Genomic DNA, 18,606 nt, shown 5'->3' with positions numbered 1-18,606 from the left:
TGAGGTGAGTGGAATGCCTGAACCCGCGGGTTCAAGACCCGTCTGGGCAACTTGGTGAGATCTCATATCTACAATAAATCAAAAAATCAGCCAGGCGTGGTAGCGCGCACCTATAGTTCCAGCTACTCGGAAGGCTGAGGCGGAAGGATTGCCGGAGCCCAGCAGGTCAAGGCTGCAGTGGCCGGGAGTGGCAACTGCACTCCAGTCTGGGCGATGGAGAGAGACTCCAACTCAGAAAAAAAAAAAAAAGCTATATAAGCTCCAGGCTGGCGCGGTGGCTCATGCCTATAATCTCAGTTCTAGGTTTTTTTGGGTCCTCCTCATATGTGCTAACTATCTCCATTTTACGATGGAGAAACTGAAACACAGAGAGATTAAGTAAGAAGGCTAAAGCCATGATGAGTAAGTAGCAGAGTTGAGATTCAGTCCTGAACAGGCCTGCTCTGGAGCCTTTTTTTTTTTTTTTTTGAGTCAGAGTGTCCCTCTTGTCACCCAGACTGGAGTGCAGTGGCACGCTCACGGTCACCGCAGCCTTGACCTGCTGGGCTCAGGTGATTCTTCCGCCTCAGCCTTCCAAGTAGCTGGAACTACAGGTGCACACCACCATGCCTTGCTAGTTTTTTGGTTTATTATAAAGATGAGATCTTGCCAAGTTGCCCAGGCTGGTCTCGAATCCCTGGGCTCAGGCAATCTTCTCACCTCCACCTCCCAAAGTGCAGGGATTATGGGCGTGAGCTACCGCGCTGGCTCAATACAGTTTTTGAACTTGTCCATTTTTATGCCTTTTAGTCCTTCTGTCATTTTTTGTTTCACCTCTTCCACATCGGCAAAATACTTCCCTTTGAGAACTTTTTTCATCTGGGGAAACAAAAATCACATGGGGCGAGAATGGGTGAATAGGGAGGGTGGGGCATGGGAGTCGCACCATTTTTGGACAAAACCTGTTGAACGCTCAGCACGATGTGGGTAGGTGCGTTCATAAATCACCCATCATGAACTGGACAAATGCATTGAAAGAATCTCCAAAAGAAAAAAAAAAGTTCAGTAAAGCCAAATGCAGCCTCTCACAACAGTAGCTGGTATACTGATGCCAATGAGTTCCTAGAATGCTTACCTAGTAGAGGAAGCCTGTACTTCAAGGAGCCCACCCTCCAAAAGGTAATTCCATTTTCTTGGGTCCCCCTCTTATACCTCATAAGGTTGATATGAAAATTATTCATGTGAAACATGAAAAATAGTGCTGACAGACAGTGTAAGTGATTATCATTTCAGCAGCAGCAAGAATCATCTAGAGCAGTAGTCCCCAACCTTTTTAGCATCAGGGACCAGTTTCATGGAAGACACAAACGGGGCGGGGAGGGAGAGATGAATATGCAAACCTCACTGCTAATTACCACCTCAGCTCCGTCTCAGTCCAACAGGCATTAGATTCTCATAAGGACGGCACAACTTAGCTCCCTCATATGCTCAGTTCACAACAGGGTTGATGCTCCCATAAGAATCTAATGCCCTCGATGACCTGACAGCAGACAACCCCTACTTGCCTGCCACTCAACTCCTGCTGTACGGTCAGTTCCTAAAAGGCCACACACTGGAACCAGTCCATGGCCCAGGAGACCCCTGATCTAGAGGATCCTGAAAACCATGGCAACATATGGAAGTCCCTTAGGGAAAAAAGAAGGCTAGTACTGAACCCTAGGAAAATCAACATGTACAATTCAGACAGAGGAAAAGGCATCAGCAAAGGCTTCTCAGAAGGAAGAATCAGATTGGTAGGAGGAAAACCAGGAATGTGTAATAACATAAGAGCCCAAAGAAAAAGGTTTTCAATAAGGCAAATATGGTCTGTGGTGTTGTGTGTTGCTGAGATGAAAACAGATGTGCTGATTTGATCTGGCCTTAAGGTTACTGCTGACCCTAACAATCATAAATTGAAAAGAAAATTTTCCATCAAGTAGAGCCATCTTGTGCTGGCTTTTGAGAGTTCTGGAAATAAATCAGAGCAGAGACACAAGGCAATAGATGGACGTGGATACAAGGGAGGGAGGTTTCACCATAAATCTTGTTTTAAAGAGAGGAATAAAAACTTTCATAAAAAGTATGGCCTACCCGAATACATGGCAGATGAAGGAGCACACTTTGTCATCAGTTCTCATTAGGGTTCAACTCAACTGTTTTCCCTATGGGCTGTAAATGGTTCAAGGGAAGAGGTGGCTGTCTTATTCATCTCTGTTCCCCAGCTCAGACCTTGATTAGAAGGACAGAGAGTCCGGGCCTGGTGGCTCATACCTAAAACTCCAGCACTTTGGGAGGCTGAGGCAAGAGGATTGCCTGAGTCCAGGGATTCGAGATCAGCCTCGGCAACATGGTGAGACCTCATCTCTACAATAAATCAAAAAACTAGTCGGGCATGATAGGGCGTGCCTATAGTTCCAGCTATTTAGAAGGCTGAGGCAGAAGGATCACCTGAGCCTAGCAGGTCGAGGCTGCAGTGGCTGAGTGTGCTACTGCACTCCAGCCTGGGTGACAGAGTGAGACTCCTATGTAAAAAAACAAAAAAAAGGGATGGCAGAAGGGCATTTAGGATATATAAAGATAAACTCATCTTTCCCTTGGCATGGATATTTTTCCCAATTTTTCTATTTCTGGTAATAATACTTCACATAAATCCCTATAAGACTTTCCCAAAGGAGATACAGCCTCCGAAGAATATGGGTCCACTAAAATTAAGTCCAGGATGGATCTTCTCCTGCTGGAGATCCCAGACATGCAAGGAGGCCCTGACTTACAATTGCACCATTAGGCCCAGGAGAGCTGATGGGAAGCCTAATGGGCTCCATCTCTGTGAAAAAAAGCTGAGTACAGATCCTCATTACAAACTTCCTGGCTGGTCTCTCCTACATGCAATCAACTCTACACACCTCTACTTGATTCCTCTTATCACCAAGACTCTTAAAATATCTAGGAAATCCTAGATTTCCTGCCACAGATTAGATCAAACTCAACTCCTTACTTTGGGAAGATAACAACCCCAATACAAACCCCCATACTAATCCTTCTCCCAGTCTCCTTCTCATGTTGCCCTTCTGTCCATCCCTGGTTCTGTATTTATGTAGCTCCATTCTTTTGTCAATCTAAACTATAAACTACAGTTCAAATTCCACTTTTCCAACAGATTCCTCTGCTGAATTTTGACTCAGAATTATCTTTGTGTATGTTATATCACACAATGTCACACTTAATTATGCTACCTTATAAATAATTCAAAGAACAGAAATAATAAATTTTTAGTCTCATAACTACTCTTTTTTTTTTTTTTTTGAGTTGGAGTCTCACTCTGTTGCCCAGACTGGAGTGCAATGGCACGATCCCGGCCACTGCAGTCTCGACCTGCTGGGCTCCAGAGATCCTCCCGCCTCAGCCTTCCAAGTAGCTGGAACTACAGGTGCACGCTACCACGCCTGGCTAATTTTTTGATTTACTGTAGAGACGAGGTTTCGCCAAGTTGCCCAGGCAGGTCTCAAACCCGCGGGCTCAGGCAATCCACTTACCTCGGCCTCCCAAAGCGCGGGATTACAGGCTGAGCCACCAAGTCCAGCCACAACTACTCTTTAATAAAGCTTTCTGAAGCAAGAATTCTGTTCTTCTTGTTCTTCTTCTAGTCCTGACAGCTAGATATGGTAGGCACTTAACAATGTCACCTAGGATGATATACTGTTATCTCTACGACACTACCTGATTAGTCATTTATGGACTGAATTTCCGAGTGTGGTCCCTAGTCTAACTTGTTTGTATCAGTTTCCTCACATGCTTTCCCAGAAACCTATGCCTGCAGAGACAGACTACCTTCATTGTTTCATGAAATGAGAAGCCTTATATCCCACTGAAACTTTACTAATAGTCGTCTCTCTCTCTCTCTCTCTCTCTCTCTCTCACTCTCTCTCTCTCTCTCTCTCTCTCTCTCTCTCTCTCTCTCTCTCTTTAGGACTTGTTTTTTTGAGTCAGAGTTTCACTATGTTGCCCAGGCTGGAGTGCAGTGGCATGCTTATGGCCACTGCAGCCTCGATCTGCTGGGGTTAGGTGATCCTTCCACCTCAGTCTTCCAAGTAATTGGAAATACAGGCATGCACTATCACGCCTGGCTAAGTTTTTGATTTATTGCAGAGATGAGGTCTCCCCAAGTTGCTCAGGCTGGTCTCGAACTCATGGGCTCAGGTAATTCTCTCACCTCTGCCTCCCAAAGTGCTGGGATTATAGGTGTGAGCCACTGTGCCCAGTCTTTTTTTCAAAAATATTTTATTTTAAAGATGTGGGATATAATTCAGAATTAGGTATACAAGCTATTAATAGTCTTAATAGATAAGTCTATCCACACCTCTGTGATATCCTGAAGATGAACAATTAGAAAAGATAAAAGAGTCAAGCAATTTTAAAATTAAAATTTCAACACAAGCTGGGTATGATGGCATACACCTGTACTCCTAGCTACTTGGGAGGCTGAGGCAGGATGACTGTTTGACCCCAAGAGTCTGAGACCAACCTGGGCAGTACAGTAAGACCTCATCTCACTAAAAATTTTAAATACAATTTTTCTCCAGTACACTTATATTTTTCAACTTTTCTGTAAATCTAAAATTATTTCAAAATAAAAAGTTAAAAAACTTTTTCCAACATAGGTGCAAGTCAGAAAACCCAATTAACCAAAACTTATCCTATTTTCAAGCAACACCAAAACAATCTTAAGAGATCTCACTGCATAAATGGTTTATTCAAGGCTTCCAAAAGTGATCACTTTTTTAAAAAAATTAAAAGGTAGATTTATTAAGGGAAAGATATATTGTGGAGAGCACAATGGGCAGGAAAACATGAGACTGTCTGCTGTCTATTGCCAGGTGATCACTTTTAACAGGCTTCCTAAGAAGTATTTTAGATTTTTTAATTCATTTACACTGTGTCCAAAGATGAAAAGTACAGAATGAGCTGGGCATGGTGACTCACATGAGCATAGTGGCTCCCAGCACTTTGGGAGGCTGAGGTGAGAGGATTGCCTGAGCCCAGGAGTTTGAGACCAGCCTGGGCAACTTGGCAAGACTTCGTCTCTACATAAAAAAGAACAAAAAAGCAGGGCATGGTGGCACACACCTGTTGTTCCAGCTGCTTAGAAGGCTGAAGTGGAAGGATCACCTGAACCCAGCAGGCCAAGGCTGCGGTGGCCGTGAGCGTGCCACTCACTGCACTTCAGCCTGGGTGAAAGAGTGAGACTCTGACTGACACACACACACACACACACACACACACATACACACACAAGTACAGAATGAACAATCTCACAGCCTCTCTGTATGAGTTTACAGTCAGTGTACTCAACTATATCCACTTACTTGTGAAACAAGGAAGCAGTTGCTAGGATGTAGATAATACTTGGGGTGTCCCATTTATCTCTACCTTTAACTTTACTCTTCCTAAAAAGAGATTACAGAAGAAGAGCCCCATGCACCAAAACCCAAAGCCTCTCTCCAAAACCCCAAAGCAGTTACTGGTTATCTCATTTACCTCCAGGTACCAGAATAAAAGCTTCTGCCTGCTGCATAGCTTCACCAGTTGCTTCTCCCCCACTTTCCCCAAAGACTAAATACAGTATCACTGTAAGACTAACACCATAGCAGTAAACAAGCCAGCCGTTGCCTAGCAAGCTATATGTTACACTGGGCCCTGAGGGAGCCCGTTGACCTACAGATAAGTCTCACTTACTGAACAAGTAACCTGGAGCTGCTGCTGCTGCTGCTGCGGTGGTGGTGTCTGTTCCTGGGGAGTCTGCTGCTGCGGCTGCTGCTGGGGATCCCATATATGGACAGTCTGAGCAGTATTCTGGTATGTGCCTGCCACAGCCTGCACAGCCACTGGAATGTGGATGTTGCCATTCATGAACTGTGCTGGAAAGAGAGAGTTTGCAAGGGTCTGCACTACCTCTTCATGGGAGTTTTTCACTACAGACGTGGTGCCCACCATCTTCTCCTTGTCATCCTCCAGCTTTACAGCGGCCAGGGCTGTAGGTGAGCCACTGACGTGAACTGCGTTGTAGGCTTCCTGGGGAATGGCAATGTGGGTAATGCTTTGCTGCTGAGGGTCCCCCCGGGGCTGGGCAGAATAAACAGGGATGGTCCAGGTTTCTCCTGTAGGGCTAGTAATGGTCCCAGTGGCACTATACAGGTGGGCACTGTCTACTGTCAGTAAATCTGGCCTCAAAGACACATAACTCTGCTGCTGGCCCTGTGGAATGGCCAGCACGGTGGCCACCGGCTGCCCTGAGATGGCGTAGGACACAGTGATGGGCATGTCCACTTTGCGTTTCTTCACTGGTTGGAGGACACTGGCTGTGCCAACCCGCCGCTCCCCTTCCCGGGGTGAGCCCTGCTGGGATGGTGGTGGGGAAAGGGCACCCACAGTCTGGATTTGGATCTGCTGACCCCCAGCAAGAGACTGGCCAGCCACCAGCTGAGCCTGGATTTGCTGATGTGGGATGTGCTCCTCCGGGATTTCTGCTGCTTGGATCTGCTGGGCTGCTTGCACGTGCTGCACCTGGATCTGGGCCGCTTGCAGCTGTGAAGGACTGGGGCTCTGCAGAGACGGCGTCTGGATGGAGGGGGCTGCTGACTGTGGTGCCTGGCCCTGGATCTGGACCTGAACCTGGATGGGCTGCTCCGCAGGCTGGTGAACGGTGAGTTGCGGGGAGAGCTGCTGAGCTGAGACCTGCTGCGGAGACTGCTGTACCTGTACCTGTACCTGCAAGCAATAAGAGTCACTAGTGAATGAGCCAGGCAGCATCAAGAATACAGCCCCCATGAAAATAAGAGATATGGGAGAAAGGCCCTACATAATATAAGGAAGAGGGGCTGCCATACCCAAGGCTTCAGAGCAGCCCACAATTCCCCAAACCTAATGCAGAATTCTCCAGCATCACACTGCAATCACAGTGACACAAATCGACCCCAGGAAGCAAGCAAGACAATCAACTGGAGTCCAAGAAGGAAATGTCAGAACTTTTGTCTTTCTTTTTTCTTTTGAGTTGGAGTCTCACTCTGTCGCCCAGACTGGAGTGCAGTGGCCGCTTCCGGCCACTGCAGCATCGACCTGCTGGGCTCCAGTGATCCTTCCGCCTCAGTCTTCCAAGTAGCCGAAATTACAGGCATACATCACCACGCCCGGCTGATTTTTTTATTTATTGTAGAGATGGGGTCTCGCTGCCCAGGCGGGTCTCAAACCCGCGGGCTCAGGCAATCCACTCACCTCAGCCTCCCAAAGGCGTGGGATTACAGGCTTTTCGTTTTTCTTAACTCTTCTTTGAACATGCACTCCTTTTTTTTTTTTACATGTTGGTATGGTATTACGAATATTATAACTTATAAATATGCATTTAGATGTATACGTAAAAATATTTTATTCAGGAGGTAAGTTATAAAAGTGTGGGAACCACTGTACTAAAAGGTTAGAAAAAAAGATATATTCTACATTTGATTACCAGCTGTCTGACTCAGGATCAAAACTATCTCTCAGCATGAAGAACAAGTAAAAAAACATGGTAAAGACAAGGCTCTTAAAATCTCTCGAGTTCTCACAACTCACATTAACCATAAAACCCTGGGCTCAAGAGATCCTCCAGCCTCAGGATGCCAAGTAGCTAGGACTACAGGTGTGCACCACCACAACCAGCTAATTTTTAAATTGTTTGTGGAGAAGGGGTCTCACTATGATCATCAGGCTGATCTCAAACTCCAGACCTCAAGAGATTCTCCTGCCTTGGTTGACCTGCCAAAGCACTGGGATTTCAGGCATAAGCCATCATCCCAGCCTGATTCTTTAGAGTGCTTATTTAAAATATATTTGTTTTCACGAAAAAGGCACTTTTTAAAAACACAGAATCCTGATATTTTAATCTGAGCAATGCTACAATCTGTATCTTGGATCACACATTTCTGATAATAATGCAGCTCATGTCTCATTATTTCTTCATGCAAAGTAGCAAGAAAAGATAGCACATACAGTATGCAAGTTAAAAAAAGAAAAGCTTTTACCATCAGACACACATTTAAATTACCCTAACCAGAGACAGGAATTAAGAAGGTAGAGCCCGGGCGAGGTGACTCAGCCTATAAACCCCGCGCTTTGGGAGGCCAAGGCAAGAGGACTGCCTGAGCCCAGGGGTTCAAGATCAGCCTGGGCAACTTGGTGAGACCTCATCTCTACAATAAATCACAAACCAGCTGGGCACGGTGGCATGCATCTGTAGTTCCAGCTACTTAAAAGGTTGAGGTGGAAAGATTGCCTAAGCCCAGCAGGTAAAGGTTGCCGTGGCCGTGAGCATGCCACTGCACTCCAACCTGGGTGACAAGTGAGACTCCAACACACACACACACACAAAAAAAAAGAAGGTAGAAAATGCTGGGTGTGGTTGCTCATACGTATAATCCCAGCACTTTGGGAGGTAGAGGCGAGAAGATTGCTTAAACCCACAGGTTCAAGATCAGCCTGGACAACACAGTGAGACCTTGTCTCTACAATAAACCAAAAAATAAGCTGGGTATGATGGTGCATGTCTGTAGTTCCAGCTACTTGGAAGGCTAAGGTCGAAGGATTGCCTGAGCCCAGCAGGTCGAGGCTGCAGTGGCTCTGAGCATGCAAACTGTACTCCAGCCTGGGCAACAGAGTGAGACTCTGACTTTAAAAAAAAAAAAAGGGTAGAAAACAAGAAGGCAGATGAGGTCATATATCTATCCAGCAATAGAAGACATGTAACAGAAGATAACCAAAAATGATGCTAGAACAACTGGATATCCAGTTGGACTTCTTCCTCATATCACATACATACAAATGGGACCTCTTCCTCATATCATATACATAAAGTTGGACCTCTTCCTCATATCATATACATACAAATGGGAAAGAATGTGAAGACATTTCTTCAAATAACATATGCAAATGGCCAATAAGCACGTGAAAAGTTGCTCAACATCACTAGCTATCAAGGAAATGCAAAGGAAGACCATAATAAGATACCACTTTATACCTAATAAGATGGCTATGATGAAAAAAGACAAATAATAACAAGTATTCATGAGAATGTGGACAAATTAGAATGGTGGGAATGTAAAATTGGTGTAATCACTTAGGAAAGTACTCTGGAAATTCCTTAAAAGGTTAAAAATATCATATGATAAACAAATCATAGGACCTAGCAATTTCACTCCTAGGTATATACCCAAGAGAAATAAAGACCTGTGTTCAAACAAAACCTTGTACACAAATGTTCATAGCAGTACTCTTCATATAATTGCCAAAACACAGAAACCCAAATGCCCATCAATTGATGAATGAATAAATAAAATGTGGTTTATCAATCCAACAGTCAGGCACAGTGGCTCACATCTGTAATTCCAGCAGTCTGGGAGGCCAAAGCAGGAGGATTACTTGAGCCCAGGAGTTCAAGACCAGCCTGGGTAACATAGCAAAATCTCATTTCTACAAAAAAAAAAAAATTAAAAATTAGCTAGGTGTAGTGGTATATGCCTGTAGTCCCAGCTACTCTGGAGGCTGAGGCTGAGGCTGTGGTGAGCTATGATCATGCCACTGTACTCCAGCCTGGGCAACCAAGTGACACTTGACTCAAAACAAAACAAAACAAACAAAAAAGGAATTATTTGGCAATAAAAAGAAATGTTGATATATGCTACAACATAGATGAACACTAAAAACATGTGCCAAGTAAAGTCAATCATAGAGGACCACATACTATATGATTCTGTTTATATAAAATATCCCAAATGGGATATTTGGGAAAGTAGATTAATAGTTGCCTAGGAGGGAGGGATGAAGGGGTTTAGGGAGGAGGGTTGCGGGGGATAAATGGAGTGACTGCTAATAAACATGAAGTTTCTTTTTGCGGTAATAAACCAGTCCTAAAATTGATGTGACGACAGTTGCACAACTCTGTAAATATACTGAATACCACTGAATTGTACATTTCAAATGGCAGAATTATATGATACTTGAATTATATTTCAATAAAACTGTTACTAAGCAAAAGAAAAAAAAGTAAGTTGTATAAAGAGAACACAGGCTTTGAGATCAAAGAATTGACTGACGTTGCACTTTCCTGGCTATGAATCCATGAGCAAAACCTCTACGTGTCAGCTTCTTCAGGTATAATAAAAAGGAAGAACATGTCTACTTTCTTATGAGTCATTGTGGGCATGAAATATTTAATGGCATATAACGGATGCTCAAAAAAGTAAGTTTTATTTCTTTCTTCTCTCCATGGAGTAAAATAATATTCCTTTACACCAGTGGTTCTCAAAATGTAGTTCCCAAGCCAACACTATCAGTACCACCCTGGCACTTGTTAGAAATGCAAATTCTGCCAGACGCGGGAGCTCATGCCTGCAACTCTAGTACTTTGTGAGGCCAAGGCCAGAGGATTGCTTGAGCCCAGGAGTTCAACACCAGGCTGAGAGACACAATGAGATTTCATCTCTATGAAAAAAAATTTTGTTTAAAGTTAGCTTGGTATGGTGGCATGCGCCTGTAGAAGTCACAGCTACTCAGGAGGCTGAGGAGTACCACCTGAGCCCAGGTAAGTCATGATCACACCACTCACCGTACTCTAGTCTAGGCAACAGAGTGAGACCATGACTCAACTTAAAAAAAAAAAACCCAAAAAGCATACCAATTCGCACTTTCTACCTCAGACCTATGGAATCAGAAACTTTAGGAAGTGAGCACAGCAATCTATGTTTTATCAAGTCGTTCAGTGTAAACACATGCGCAAGTTTGAGAACCAGTGATTTACAAAGATGTCATGAAAACTATGTACACCAACTACTGTAGAACATCAGTTTTCAAGCTTTTTGGTCAAAGTTTGAATTTGGGCTGGTTGTGGTGTGGTGGCTTATGACTATAATCCCAGCACTTTTGGAGGCTGAGATGGGAGAATCGCTTGAGGCCAAGAGTTGGAGACAGACTGGGCAACATAATGAAACCCTATATCTACAAAAATATTTAAGAAAAAAATTAGCCAGGCCCGGTGGCTCAGCCTGTAATCCCAGTGCTTTGGGAGGCTGAGGTGAGTGGACTGCCTGAGTCCGCAGGTTCAAGACCCAACTGGGCAACTTGGTGAGACCTCATCTCTACAATAAATCAAAAATTAGCCGGGCATGGTAGCACTCCTGTAGTTACAGCTACTTGGAAGGCTGAGGCAGAAGGATCGCTAGAGCCCAGCAGGTCAAGGCTGCGGTGGCCGGGAGCGTGCCACTGCACTCCAGTCTGGGCAACAGAGTGAGACTCCAACTCAAAAAAAAAATAAAAATAAATAAAAATTAAAAATTAGCTGGGTATGGTGGCATGCATTTACAGTCCCAACTACTCGGGAGGCTGAGGCAGGATGATCACTTGAGCCCACGTGCTTGAGGCTGCAGTGAGCAGGGATCCTACCATTGTACTCCCACTCTAAAAGAGATAAATAAATAATAAAAATTTTTTTAAGTCGTTTTTTTAAAGCTTGAATTTGGTTAAAAAATTGAGGATGGCCCCAAAGAGCTTTTGTTAACATGTATTACAACTATCAATATTTACCTGTATTAGAAATTAAAACTAGGAAGTTTTAACAATATTAATTCATTTAAAAAATCACATAAAGCAAGCCGGGTGCGGTGGCTCACGCTTGTAACCCCAGCACTTTGGGAGGCTGAGGCAGGAGAATTCCCTGAGATCAGGAGTTCAAAATCAGCCTTGGCAACATAGTAAGAACTCCTTCCTACAAAAAAAATTTTGAAATGGCTGGACATGGTAGCACACACCTGTAGTCCTAGTTACCTGGAAGGCTAAGGTGGAAGGATCGCCTGAGCCCAGGAGTCTGAGGCTTCAGTGAGCAGTTATTGTATCACTGCAGCCTGGGCAACAGAGTGAGACTCCAACTCAAAAAAAAAGAATTTAGAAACACAACTAAGTAAAAAACAAAAAAACCTCAGCCGGGTGCAGTGGCTCACACCTATAAACCCATCAAGTTGGGAGGCTGAGGATTGCCTGAGCCACAGGTTTGAGACCAGCCTGGGCAACTTGAGACCTCATATCTATAATAAATAAAAAAATCAGCCAGGCATGGTGGCACGTGCCTATACTGCCAGCTACTTGGAAGGCTGAGGTGGAAGGATCACCTGAGCCCAGTAGGTCGAGGCTGCAGTGGCCATCAGTGTGCTACTGCATTCTAGCCTGAGCGACAGGATGAAACTCCAACTAAAAAAAAAACAAACAGAAAAACATTCACAAAACTCAAAAAGCCTATAATTTAGATGTAACAATTGCTAATGCCTTTTTAAAAAGTATTACATTTTACTTGAATTTAAGAGGAAACAAGGAGCTGGGTGTGCCAGTTCATGCCTGTAACCCCAGCAACTCAGGAGGCTGGGATAGGAGTATGGCTTGAGCCCAGGAGTTCAAGCTTGCAGTGAGCTATGATCATGCCACCACCACAGCATTCTAGTCTGGGCAACAGAGAGAGACTCTGACTCTAAAAAAACAAACAGACATAAAAATAAAAGGAAACAAAAATGAAGCAAATAGAAAGAAATGCTAAACTGTGGATAAATATTTTCCCACTAAGATAGCTCCTAAAAGATTCTTCTTGAACAAAAAAATTAAGACAGGCATTCAAGAGATTGGTAATGTGCTTTATTAACTTCATTAACTTGCTTCTTAAAGGGTTTAAACGTAATTTTCAAGGTTATAACACTGTATGTAAGTCTCAGAAAACCAACTGATACATTAATATCTAAACACACACACTTTTTTTTTGTTTTGAGTTGGAGTTTCATTCTGTTGCCCAGACTGGAGTGCAGTGGCCACTCCCGGCCACCGCAGCCTTGACCCACTGGGCTCCGGCGATCCTTCCGCCTCAGCCTCCCGAGTAGCAGGAATTACAGGCACGCGCTACCACGCCCGGCTGATTTTTGATTTATTGTAGATATGAGGTCTCACCAAGTTGCCCAGGCGGGTCTCAAACCCGCGGACTCAGGCAATCCACTCACCTCAGCCTCCCAAAGGTGCAGGATTACAGGCTGAGCCACTGAGCCCAGCTAACACATACACTTTAAAACAGTTTGAAACTTCAGACTTAAGTTTAGATTTAAGGTGGTTCTTAAGAGGAACAAAGAGGGAAAAGATCAAGCCTAAGTCTAATATATCCTAGAAAGTCATTAGTGGGGAGAGGGGACATTGATAGGGGGATGAGTTTGGTTTTATTATTTCAAAAAGCACTGTTACTTACTCTCTGTCGATCCTCCACAAAGCACATTATATTTTAGTTTCATTTCTCATTTGTATCATACTTTCTCATACAGCCTTTTCGCTGCCCCTTTTCTAGAGTTTTTAATTGCCTTTCTTTTTTTCTGTTCATCAGAAGAAACAGGTACAAGTAGCTCTACTTCTGAGCTCTGAATTGTGTATGTATAACATCAACTACTTTCTTCATGAAACAGTATGACTTTTTTTCAGACAGACTACTTTCTAGATCTTTTGTACAGCTACCAAACTGGGATTTGATCTCAACTGCACTGGTTCTACTGTTTCCTTCATTCTCATGACTTATCTAGATACTTTACTGTGTTGAGTTTATCAAGTAACTTTTTGGGACATTGTCTGAATGTGGTCCATAGATTGACAATGCCTGGGATTGTACCAGAAATGCATATTCTCAGTCCCCACCCCATACCTACCGAATCAGAATGGGGGGGGCTGGTTATTTATGTTTTAAGAAGCCCTCCAGATGATTCTTTTTTTTTTGAGTTGGAGTCTCACTCTGTCGCCCAGACTGGAGTGCAGTGGCTGCGCCTGGCCACTGCAGGCTCGACCTGCTGGGCTCTAGCATTCCTTCCACCTCAGCCTTCCAAGTAGCTGGAACTACAGGCGCGTGCTACCACGCCCAGCTAATTTTTGATTTATTGTAGAGATGAGGTCTCACCAAGTTGCCCAGGAGGGTCTCGAACCTGTGGGCTCACGCAATCCACTCACCTCAGCCTTCCACAGCGCGGGATTACAGGCTGAGTCACCGAGTCCAGCTCAGATGATTCTAATACACCTGAAAGTTTGATAACCACCAGCCTATTGATCCTCACTTGTCTATGTTCATAACTAGTTTGCAGAAAGTAACCTATTTCTTTTCCCTCAGTGTCATTCAGAACCTAAGTAATCCAGAACTCAACAGAAGCCAAAGAATCAATGAAAAACCATGTCCTACCATGTGTAGTAACCCTAGTAGGAATCTTTTCTCCCAAATAATTACTGAAACTGAACATAATGTACACCCAAAACCATTTCTTGATTTGTTTGTTTGCTTTGTTTTTATGGCTAAGCATAAAGCCAATATTTTATTTAAAGGACAATCTACTGGATCAGCGAGTATGCTGGATTTCTAAAACACACCTCATAAACAGAAATTTTTGAAATTACTTTCATATTTCCTAAACAGATGACTCTTCTCCCTTATGTCTCTAAAGCGACACTGGTCAAATTCCCACTAGTTACATTCAGTTAGCAATCACTCAAAATGTGGCTAGTCCTAATTACAATGTGTGACTGTAAAATACACACTAGATTTCAGAAATTTGTACCAAAAAAGAGAAAATAACTCAATAATATAAAAGGGGCCGGGGAGGGTCGCTCACACCTGTAATCCCAGCACTCTGGGAGCCGAGGAGGACTGCTTGAGCTCAGGAGTTTGAGACCAGCCTGGACAATATAATGATATCTTGTCTTTACAAAAAATAAAAAAATTAACAAGTGTGGTGGCATGCACCTTTAGTCCTAGCTACCTGGGAGGCTGAGATGGGAGACTCACTTGAGCCCAGGAGTTTGACCTGTGACTGTACCACTGTACTCCAGTCTTGGTGACAGAGTAAGACCCCAACTCAAAAAAAAAATTAAATAAATTATAAGTGATTACATGTAAAAATAATATATTGGGTTAAATAAAATGTTTTAAAATCAATTTCACCTGTTTTTTTCCTCCCATTTCTTTTAAAAGAGGCTACTAGAAAATTTAAAATAGAACAAATGGTCCACATTTCATTCATGCTCTGAGTCCAACTGAGGAGGGATTGCTAAGGATAGTGCTCAGTGTGCCCCACAAGGTGAGGAATCATAGCACATGGGATCCAAATCCAACTGGCACCTTTTAACAACTAGTCAGCAAAATCTTAGGGATCATGGTAGAATTTTACTGCTCAATCCATGCTCTTCTAAAAGTGGTAAAGTCTTTAATCTAAATATTAAACATTTACCAAACTCATAGTACACAAATGAACTCCAACATGGTCAGGGAAGAGATTTAAATGTGATAAAAGATATGACATGAAGGGCCAGAAAAGGCAGTAATAAATGGTTCACCAATACAAAATGATGATCAGAATCCCAATTAGTACACAAAGTGTCATTAAGAAAGTAGCTGATTTAAGTCCTGTTTTTGGCTGCAAACCCATGTTTGCATAACAAATTATTTTATGAATAAATACTGCCTCCCCGAGGTAGAATCAAGAATCACTTTCCCAACCTTCCCTGCAGCTGGAATGCAAGCATGTGACCAAAGTTTCCCAAATTAGATACACTGCATGAAACTTGGACTCAGAAGGGAGTAACATGAAGTAGCAGGAACCACAGCCTCCATTTTCTGGTGACAGTGGGAAAATGTGGCAGAAATGGAGAATGGTTAAATCCCAATGAAAGAGTGTAGTAGGGTGAGGATCTGTTTGCCCAGAGGTGGGACTGAAGGTTTCTGCCACAGAAGGCGAATAATGTGATCCAAGTCCTGTTCCTGGCTGTTTAATCTCCAAGGTCCATTTTAAGACCTTCCCATAAATCTTCTGAACTATTCTTTAGTCAATGTTTCCTGAGTTAACAGAACAGGGATTATTTGAAATTTAAAACTAAAATCATAAGGCTACAGAAAGAATTATACCAAGTACAAAACTTCAAAATATGGCTGGGCACAGTGGCTCACACCTGTAATCTCAGCACCTTGGGAGGATAAAGAGAGAGGACTGCTTGAGCTCAGAAATTTGAAAACAGCCTGGGTCACACAGTGAGATCTCATCTCTACAAAAGATTAAGCTAGAGTAGTGGTGCATGCCTTCAGTCCCAGATTCTTGAAGGCTGAGGCGGAAGGATCACCTGGGCCCAGGAGGTAAGATGCTATGGTGAGCAGTGAGTATGCCTCTGCACTCCTGTCTAGGCAACAGAGAGAGACCCAGACTCAAACAAAAACAAAAACTTCAGAATAGTATTTACCCTGGTAGAGAAGTGTGTTCACAGAAGGGCACTACAGATTTGAATGACATCTGTGACACTGTATGACTTTAAAAAAAAAAAAAAAGGCATAGCCGGGTATGATAGAGCGCACCTGTAGTTCCAGCTACTTGGAAGGCTGAGGTGGAAGGATCGCTGGAGCCCAGCAGGTCAAGGCTGAGGTGGCTGGGAACGTGCCACTGCACTCCAGTCTGGGCGACAGAGTGAGACTCCAACTCAAAAAAAAAAGGCAACACACACTAAACCTAGGTGGCAATACTTGTTTATAATGTTAGCCTAAATACTTTTCAAATGTTTGAAAAGCAACTAAGGCCCTAGTAGGAATGACACTAATGAGAGAAGGGAGAGCAGGGGGGTAGAAATACCATTAGCAGCAGCTGTTATTTATTAAGGATTTTACTATGTGCTAGGCAGTGGGCTCAGGACATATATTTTAGGTAATCCTCAAAGTAACACACATTCTTCTATTTTCCTTTTGTAGATAAGAAAATGGACTTAAAGTGGTTAAGTCACTTGCTTAAATGACATATCTCAAGCAGCAGAGGCAGACCCTGAACTCATGTTTGTCTAAGGGCTAAGCCTGGCTCTTGATTACCTCCTTTCTCACTCTCAGCAATGCTACACTGTGTTGATGTGTCACGGACTGTGCCAGGATGGAGCGACAAGAAGAATGTGCAACAGCAAGAAGAAAAGAAGGGACAGATGTTGGGATGTCAAGTGACGAGTACAACCACTGAAGCCTTTGGGTCTTTATTTCTAATAATAAAAGGAGTAATTGCTGAGAAGTTCCCTTCTTAAAGCACCCTCAAATCCCTGGTCTCAGGAAATCCTCTCGCCTCGGTCTCCCAAAGTGCTGGGATTATAGGCTTGAGTCACCATACTCAGCCTCTGTCAGTTCCTCCTTTTGCCTTCAGAAGGTACTGCCTTCTTCACCCCAAACAAACCTATGCTACTCTTTTTAATTAACTTTTCACATATACCTATGTATCCACCAATTCACTAAATATTTTTTAAGGATAAAATTAGTTTGTCAAATCCAACAATCTATGTGCTTCTGGGCTGGATAAAGGGCAGTGTAAACTCTGAAGTGATAGCATATAGTTTTTAAAAAGCACTCTAATTTTGCCACATTAACAAAAAGCAACCTACAAAAAGCCCCAGCTCCCAAGGTTATAAAAATTCTTTTTCGGCCTGCAGGTCTGAGTCCAGTCTGGGCAACTTGGCAAGACCTCGTCTCTACAATAAATTAAAAAAATTAGCTGGGCATGGTAGTGTACACCTGTAGTTCCAGTTATTTGGAAGGCTGAGGCGGAAGGAGTGCCTGAGCCCGGTAGGTCGAGGCTGCAGTGGCCGTCAGCGTGCTACTGCACTCCAGGCTGGGCAACAGAAAGAGACTCCAACTCAAAAAAAAAAAAAATTCCTTTTCAAATAAAAAAATTAGCAGGGCATGGCGGCATGTACTTGTAGTCCCAGCTACTTGGGAGGCTGAGGTAGGACAACAGCTTGAGCCCAGGAGGTCAAGGTTGTGGTGAGCCATGATCGTGCCACTGTACTCCAGCATGAGTGACAGAGTAAGACCCCAACTCAAACAAACAACAACAACAAAAGTCTGTATCAATGTTATTTTTTAAAGAATTCCTTTATTTTTTTATGTTGAGTCAAGGTCTTACCTCTCACTTTGTCACCCAGGATGGAGTACAGTGGCATGATCACAGCTTACCAAAGCTTTGATATTCTGGGCTCAGATGATCCTTCAGTCTTAGCCTCCCAAGTAGCTGGGACTACTGGTATGTCACCACATCTAGTTATTTTGTTTTTATCATTTGTAGAGAAGAGGTCTTACTATGTTGCCCAGGTTGGTCTTGAACTCCTGGGCTCAAGTAGTTCTCCTGCCTCAGCCTCCCAAAGTGCTGGGATTATAGCTGTGAGCCACTGTGCCCAGCCTAATTTTTTGTTCTTATCAAAAGTGTCAGGTTAAAGACATACTACCATAAGGCAGAGTGTCTCCCTCCCCCTCTTTTTTTTGGAAATTAAAGGCAAGGTCTCATCCTATCACCCAGCAAGCTGAAATGCAATGGTACAATCACAACTGACAGCAGTCTTGAATTCCTAGGTTCAAGTGATTCTCTCATATCAGCCCCCCCAGTACCTAAGAGTACAGGTACACGCCATCGTGTTCAGCTCATTTTTTTTTTTTGAGTTGGAGTCTCACTCTGTCGCCCAGACTGGAGTGCAGTGGCCGTTCCCGGCCACCACAGC

The 18,606-nt window shown here is 43.5% G+C and overlaps 1 protein-coding gene across 1 annotated transcript in view; it reads right to left on the bottom strand.

The window, feature by feature from the left end:
• QRICH1 (glutamine rich 1) overlaps nucleotides 1–18,606 on the bottom strand; it is a 58,440-nt gene that overhangs the window by 17,974 nt on the left and 21,860 nt on the right. Inside the window, exon 3 of the mRNA XM_021717630.1 lies at nucleotides 5,752–6,783. Within this exon, the coding sequence (XP_021573305.1) occupies nucleotides 5,752–6,783 (1,032 nt within the window). The remainder of the gene's footprint in view (nucleotides 1–5,751; nucleotides 6,784–18,606) is intronic.

The sequence above is a fragment of the Carlito syrichta genome, unplaced genomic scaffold, assembly GCF_000164805.1.
Source record: "Carlito syrichta isolate Samal-C Ts95f unplaced genomic scaffold, Tarsius_syrichta-2.0.1 Scaffold309885, whole genome shotgun sequence".
In the NCBI taxonomy this organism is placed as follows: domain Eukaryota; kingdom Metazoa; phylum Chordata; class Mammalia; order Primates; family Tarsiidae; genus Carlito; species Carlito syrichta.
This window is presented reverse-complemented; position numbering and strand designations above follow the sequence as displayed.